Consider the following 7915-nt stretch of genomic DNA (forward strand, 5'->3'; position numbering starts at 1 on the left):
AACCGTAACCCCGGAGCAGACTCCCGGGTCTGGCTTATACTCACTCTACATGTTACCAAAACTGGGAGCCGTCAGTTCTCGTAGAGCGGTTGCCAACAACCCACGCTCGGCGGTTAAACGTAACCCCGGAGCAGACTCACCGAACTGGAGACTTTTCCAGCTGATATACTCCCTTCCAGATATAAACATTCATGTGAACAGCAGAGCAAGGCTAAAAAACACATTCCATTCTGGTTACATACAGATAAGAAGATTCACACGGGACTAAGCAACACCTCCATTCCGGTTAGATTCACACATGTATTGGGACATAATTTTTAACCGTTTCACCACATTCCACTGCTTGGAATTTTACACCACAACATGCGCGATCATTTCTCTTTCCATGGCTCGGAATAAAGGTAAAAAAGGTAGAGCCATGCTCTGTCTGAGTGTTTGCTTCAACTGTTATGAGGATACAGAAACTGGTGGCATTGTTCCTATTAAAATGACCCCCTCAGCTTTTGCTATGACAGCTATTGTCTTCTGCCAATTTTTTTCCCATTGTGCATAATTTTAATGTCCTCCCCTGTGGTTTTTTTTTAAAGCCCATGATATTAACTACTCTCTTTGACTACTAAGTCCAAATCATAATGTAAATTGTGAAAAGCAGTGTTTTTAGCATTGATCTTTTTGGAAAATCACTTTTAATTTCTTGCCATTCTTGATAATTACCATCTACTCCTATTTGCTGTTTTATCTTGAAGCCAATGAACAATCCATTGTGCTACATTCTGTTGCCTTGTTTGTTAGTGTCATGTGGGATGTACTTATGAAAGAGGGAATTAATATTTAAGATTGTAGATACAGTGCCAATCAAATGGGTTGCTTCATACTTTGTAGCATCAAGATTCTCGAATGTTCTTGTTGTTATCCAGACAAATTGATATCTGCAGTTGTTGAAGGTTGTCTAAAGGAACTATATTTTTGAAGTTTGGTGATGCAAAGTAATATATTAAACTTTTGCCACTATCATTGGAAATAGAATTGCATGTCAGGTTTACCAAACATATATTTTATCTTTTAATTTAATGGATTTGCTGACAAATGTCAAAGCTAGGATTTTAACATCAGACTAGTCTGTGACAAATGATATTAGAAAAACCAAGTAAAAACTCTCTAAAACAAAACTTGATGACTATGTAATAATTCACATTTGATTGTCTTTCAGTCCAAACTGAAAATTGGATAGAAATGGATATCCAGAAGGACTTGCAGCCTCCAAAGCAACAACCCATGGTGTATATTTGTGGAGGTAATGATAACAACTTAGACTACAGTTGACGTTTCTCATTTTGAATAACAGCACAATCTGTTTTGTTACATTCTTGATTTGATTTATTGTTACATGTACCTAGGTACAGTGAAAAGTATTGTTTTGTATGCAGTAAAGGCAGATCATACCATAAAAAATGCATAAGGGTAATACAGTAGAGCGAGGAATACAATGTTATGCTGCAGAGAAGGTGCACAAAGAGTGAGGTCAGCATTAAATTTGAAATTTGAGAAGTCCATTCTAATAACAATGGGGAAGAAGCTGTTCTTCAATTTGTTGATATATGTATTTAAGCTTTTGTATCTTCTGCCAAATGGAAGAGATTATAAGATATTTAACTGGGGTACAAAGGGTCTTTGATTATGTTGGCTGCTTTTCAAAGGCAGTGAGAAGTATAGGTGGAGTCAATGAAAGGAGGGTCAGCTTGCATGATGGCCTGGACTGTGTTCACAACTCCCTGTAGTTTCTAATGGTCCTGGGCAGAATAGTTGTCACGACAAGGCGTGATGCATCCAGACAGAATGCTTTCTGTGGTGCATCTATAAAAGATGTTTGGTGTCTTTATAGATATGCCAAATTTCCTTAGCCTTCTGAGGAAGTAGAAACACTGGTGACTGTCACTCCTAGGAACTTAATGCACTCGACCATCTCCACCTCCGCTTCATTGCTGTAGATACGGCTTGCTCTCCACCTTGCTTCCAGTCCTTTAATTTCCCTGATGTTGAGGGATAAGGTGATGAAATCTTTTAGTTATTCTAATCACTATAGAGTTCTTACAAAATCCAGAAGCTTTGAAAACTTGTCATGCACATTATGTGAAACTCTCCACCAAAGCAATACATATCAAATTAATGGATATTTCATCCTTCATGTTGACTTTGCTGTTTTTATTTTCATATACTATCAAATTACAAAAGCAGGCCTTAGCATTTCTCCAATTTGCTTTTATTAACCATAATTAGTACAGCGACGAGCACCCTACAGAAAATATTGTCTTGTGACTCAGCTTTTGTAATGCAGTATTCATCATTATTTGGTTTCCTCTTGAGGATCGATTTTGTCATCCGGCTTGTTTGGAAACACATCTCATCTTTGAGATTGTTTATTTCATTTGTGTTGTTGCAATTTCAAGTTTCTGTCTTAGACAACTGGAAAAATTAGTAACTAACAAGGTGTCCTCTTCAAAAAATAAGCAAAGCAGCAGTCTGGAATGGCAGATTTACACCTCTAAATTTGCCAGTTTTCTTTAAACGTTATGGACAAATAATGTGCTTCACTTTTGGGATTTAATGGTACAGGAAGAAAAGGCATGTTACTGTCAGGATGGTCTGATGCACTGTTTAGTGACTGACTTAACAGCATGCACTGCAACTGGAGAATGGGTGTCATAGTTCACATGCCTGCTATAAAGATAGGAAACGAAAATGTTTGCATTAACATTGTAATTTGAGGTTAGTAAAATTGGGTGGAGTGGGAAAAACTAGTTGCGTTAATTTTTTGTGAACATACCTTGTATAAATTGATGTTGGATTTATTTTGTTGAGAAAGTGAGGGCTGCAGATGCTGGAGATCAGAGCTGAAAATGTGTTGCTGGAAAAGCGCAGCAGGTCAGGCAGCATCCAAGGAACAGGAGAATCAACGTTTCGGGCCTGAAGAAAGGCTTATGCCCGAAACGTCGATTCTCCTGTTCCTTGGATGCTGCCTGACCTGCTGCGCTTTTCCAGCAACACATTTTCAGCTTATTTTGTTGTTGCCCTGATTTTCAATGATAAAGTGACAAAGAAAAATGCAGTTGTGCCACTGCAATTGAAACTGAACAAAGTGTCTACTTCCTGATCACTGCCTTCTCCATCCATTGAGGTAGGTACGATAGCAGGAACTGCGGATTGCTTCCAGTACTATGTCAAAAGCATTAGCTGCCTCCGATATTTAAAACTACAAAATAGAATGAGAGTGATTTTGACATCAGAAAAAAAAAAGCTTCAGTATTTGCATCAGTGTTATTATTTTCAGCTGACAAGTAGTATTGGACAAGTGACATTCTAGACTGAAACATGGCATGATTGATAATATTTTGATCTATTCTGGTTTTAACAAAGTGGTTGTTTATTAAAATGTAAGAATGCAGTGCTTGCAGGTTTTGCTTTGACAGTAAAATTAAAGTTTATTATATAAAAGAAATTTTAAAACAATTTATAATTTCATATTTTCAAGCACAATAAAAATATGGTCCCAATAATTCCAAAACATTCCTTTATAAATTGAAAAAATGAAAAAAACCTGTACAGTACCCAAAACCTTGCGACATCAGCTTCTAGACTGGAGCTGCAAATAGCTTCTTCCTGAAGCTGTTAGATACTTGAATTTAAATGTACTTAGCTTTAAGTAACCTCTTCAGGATTTTATTTCTGGCCAGGAACTAATACTAACTGTAATGTAGCCTAGTTCACTTTATGTTGTTCTCATCTTGGGAACACTGATCCAATCAACCAGGGATTTCACAGGACTGCTCCACTCAAAGTAAAACTAAAACCAAAGGTCGGTCTCTCTCTAAGCTATCAGTATCTTCCTTAAACTTAAACAAAACCAAATTCCAGAAGTGTCTAGCAAACTTTAAGCTCCCAATGTTCATCTTGGTAGGTCTCAAAACAAATTAAAATAAACAAAAGTCCATTAATGGTGCACAAAAACCTATTCAATCTAAAGCCAGGCCTCAAAGTGGTGACGTATAACGTTTTCGTTGTACTCATTTGAATAAATGTGACACAGCCAATTCAATTCAGAAAATAAGTCATAATGGCAACTTAAAAGTTAATTATTAACCTCAGGCACAAAGATAACCCTCAAATTAATAACTCAAATATAAATGTATAGTATCACTTTTAACATTACAACAGTTAAAGTATTTGTTAATTTTCCTTGGCTTCTTCATAGATTCCATGCCATCTGGGTTGTTGATCCTCACACCCAACACATTTTATCCAATTAGAAGAATTTAAAGTTAGATATCTTGTCTGTAAAATGTATTATCTTTAATTAAACTTGTCATTAGATGTACCATGCAAGAAAATAACTTGTTGATCCTACAACTATAATAATTCACAATTGTATGCGTTGTGTTGGTGTTTCTTTCATTTGGGAGTGATTATTCATTTATGATTTCTTGACATTTTTGCACTGTCTAAATTTTCTGTACAATCTTAATTACGAGAGATCACCTTGAATGTACCACCTTTTGCCTCCTAATTTGAGGTCAATAAATTGTTGTATTCTCATTTAGCTAGTTAAGGTCACCAAATTGATGCTTCATTTGGTAAACTGTTTGCAATCAGGACCTTTTCCATTTTTTAAAGCTACAGGATTCTCATCCCATTTTCTAATGAAGCATCATCATTGTACATTAAAGACCTATGCATGTGCCTAGTAATCTTTCTTTACATCTGACAGTTTAAATTGACACCAGTACAAGTGAGTAGATTTGTCTGTATAAACTGGCAACAGGTCTCACTGACAAATGCAGAACGTACTCCTCTTGATGTGTAACTGTTATTCAGAAAACCAGTTTTTTCTAACATGTACACAGGACTGTACACATTCATGTATGTTTATGCACCTTTTTTTTTTAGAAAAAGTAAAATGAATCTGACACCAGTTGAATCTAAGACAGAAGTTGAACACTGATCTCTTGAATATTTATTACAGAATGTCATACTGAAAATGAAATTAAAGCAAGAGATCCAATCCGATGCCGAGAATGTGGTTACAGAATAATGTACAAGAAGAGAACAAAGAGATGTATCCTTAAACAATTTAGCACACAATGATTTAATATCTTGATGTTTTGCCTGTAATATAAGCTGTGTATATGGGGATCTAAGCTGAAACCTGACTATTATTAAGTCCTTTTCCTTATGCATTTTTATTAATAATATCAAAGTTTGAGCTTAGATTGCTGAATTAAGCATAGTAAAGCTATTAACTGTTGAAAGCTACAGCAAGTCTTCACTTACATTTACATTCTTAAAATCACATCTCTAAGTGAAACATAAAAACTAAGTGCAGAAACTCGGTCTGGTCAGCAGAAAAGTCGTACTGGGCTCAAATATTTAATTGTTACTCCCTCACTACCCTCTCTCCCTCTCTCTCTACAGATGCTACCATCCTGCTGTGTATCTCCATCACATACTATTTTTGTGTTAGATCTCAGCATCCACACAACTTGCTTCAAATGAAGCATGAACTCCAAAAACAATTAATGTCAGAGTTGTTTCGGTGAGGGAAAAAAGTACACAGGTTGAAATACTCAACTGTAAACATTTTCCTAGTTAAAAGTTCTTGCAAACTAAAATAAGTCACTAAATATCAAATAAACACTGTATTGAGTGGAACACCTTACGTTTTAAAATAATTTCTTGAAGTGTTGTATTTTTAGCTTGGCCAGGTGCCAATGAATGGCAGAGTTAGTTGGTTCAGGTATTTGCTGAAAATGTGACAAGGGAGTCATGGAGGGAGTGGTCTTTACGGAATGCTGATAGGGGAGGGAAGGGAAATATATCCTTGGTGGTGGGGTCCGTTTGGAGGTCTCTATCAGCATTCCGCAAAGACCACTCCCTCTGTGACTCCCTCGTCAGATCCACACCCCCCACCAACCCAACCTCTACTCCCGGCACCTTCCCCTGCAACCGCAGGAGGTGCAAGACTTGCGCCCACACCTCCCCCCTGACCTCCCTCCAAGGCCCCAAAGGAAACTTCCATATCCGCCACAAATTCACCTGCACCTCCACACACATCATCTATTGCATCCTCTGCACCCGATGTGGCCTCCTCTATATTGGGGAGACAGGCCGGCTACTTGCGGAGCGTTTCAGAGAACACCTCTGGGACACCCGGACCAACCAACCCAACCACCCTGAGGCTCAACATTTCAATTCCCCCTCCCACTCCACCAAGGATATGCAGGTCTTTGGACTCCTCCATCGCCAAACCACAACAAAACGACGGTTGGAGGAAGAACACCTCATCTTCCGGCTAGGAACCCTCCAACCACAAGGGATGAACTCAGATTCCATCAGTCCCCTCATTTCCCCTCCCCCCACCTTGTCTCAGTCAAATCCATCGAATTCAGCACCGCCTTCCTAACCTGCAATCTTCTTCCTGACCTCTCCGCCTCCACCCCAGTCTGACCTATCACCCTCACCTTGACCTCTTTCCACCTATCGCATTTCCAACGCCCCTCCCCAAGTCCCTCCTCCCTACCTTTTATCTTAGCCTGCTGGACACACTTTCCTCATTCCTAAGGACCCGAAACGTCGATTCTCCTGTTCCCTGGTTGCTGCCTGACCTGCTGCGCTGTTCCAGCAACACATTTTCAGCTCTGATCTCCAGCATCTGCAGACCTCACTTTCTCCTCCGGTATTTGCTGGCAAGGCCTGCATCAAACAGCTTTCGTCAGTAGATAGATCCTGTGTTCTAAGTGCTGAATGGGAGGGAGCAGCCACAAGCTGAGAACAACTGCAGAACAAACCCAGGACCAATGTAGAAAAGAGAGTAATGGAAGGAGCCCAAGCAAAAAAACCAAGCAGCATGAGAGGAGCAGCTGAAGTGTCCAGTGCTTACAACGGACACTCGGAACTTTAAAAGTAACAATTGATGGTCGTGTCAGGACCTGGGAAGGACCATAATCACTGCAGAGGTCATAATCATGTTAACATGAAACTCCATGTTAAATGAATATATTGACAATGCTTTATTTGCATTGGTGATGTTATGAGAACTTTGGGGACTTAACTGTATTAAGTAGCTCTAGTTTTAAAATTTATTTTCTTCCTTAACTTGAATCTTTGCAGTGGTTGTTTTTGATGCCCGGTGAAATTCAACATATTTCTTAAATTTACACCGAAAAGATTTGCAAGTGTTTCTGTCCAGCCTTGTTTCTCATGTAAATTTCAGATTGGAAGTCTCTCTTTTTTTGTTGTTGTTATTTCTGACATTCATCAAAAAGTATTTACAAGATGTTCTGTTTTATTTGATGGAAATAAATTGCTTTACATAATTGATATTTTTCCAGTTTGTTACACGACTATTTCATTTTCTTTGATTATTCACAATATAAAATATCATGTGATCCTCTCACCTCACTGCAGAAAAGGAAACATTTTATCAAAATAACAGTAACTATGTCTGACAAACCTGCAAATGCCAAGATGTGGCACCATCCAAAGACTCGTCCTTCAAGACAAAGTGAAGCAAGATTGATTTTATTTTGTAGTTTTTCCAACAGAAGATTTTTTTATTATTTGTAGGTATCGCTGACTAAGCCAGCATTTGCCCATCTCTGATTGCCCAAACGGCAGTTAAAAGTCAAGTGCATTGCTGTGGACCTGGAGTCACATGTAAGCTAAACTGGATAAGAATGGCATATTTCCTTTCTAGAATGACATTTCTGAACTGGATAGGTTTTTACCACCGTGGTTACAAGATCTGCCGATAGGCTAGCTTTTTGTTCGATTTGTTTACCATAGTGGAATTCAAACTTCTGTCTCCAGAACGTGGGAGGGGAAGGAGAATGCTGGTGATGTTCAAGGTTTTAGGTGGGTGCCT

General features: G+C 38.5%; 1 protein-coding gene across 1 annotated transcript in view; it reads left to right on the forward strand.

Annotated features, from left to right (window-relative positions):
- polr2k (RNA polymerase II, I and III subunit K) overlaps window positions 1-7371 on the forward strand; it is a 14566-nt gene extending 7195 nt beyond the window's left edge. Inside the window, exons 2-4 of the mRNA XM_043688488.1 lie at window positions 1211-1294; window positions 5018-5110; window positions 7162-7371. Coding sequence (XP_043544423.1) covers window positions 1234-1294; window positions 5018-5110; window positions 7162-7184 — 177 coding nt within the window. The 5' untranslated portion in view covers window positions 1211-1233 and the 3' untranslated portion in view covers window positions 7185-7371. The remainder of the gene's footprint in view (window positions 1-1210; window positions 1295-5017; window positions 5111-7161) is intronic.
- Window positions 7372-7915: the final 544 nt, after the last annotated feature.

Source organism: Chiloscyllium plagiosum, chromosome 4, assembly GCF_004010195.1.
Source record: "Chiloscyllium plagiosum isolate BGI_BamShark_2017 chromosome 4, ASM401019v2, whole genome shotgun sequence".
Classification (NCBI taxonomy): Eukaryota; Metazoa; Chordata; class Chondrichthyes; order Orectolobiformes; family Hemiscylliidae; genus Chiloscyllium; species Chiloscyllium plagiosum.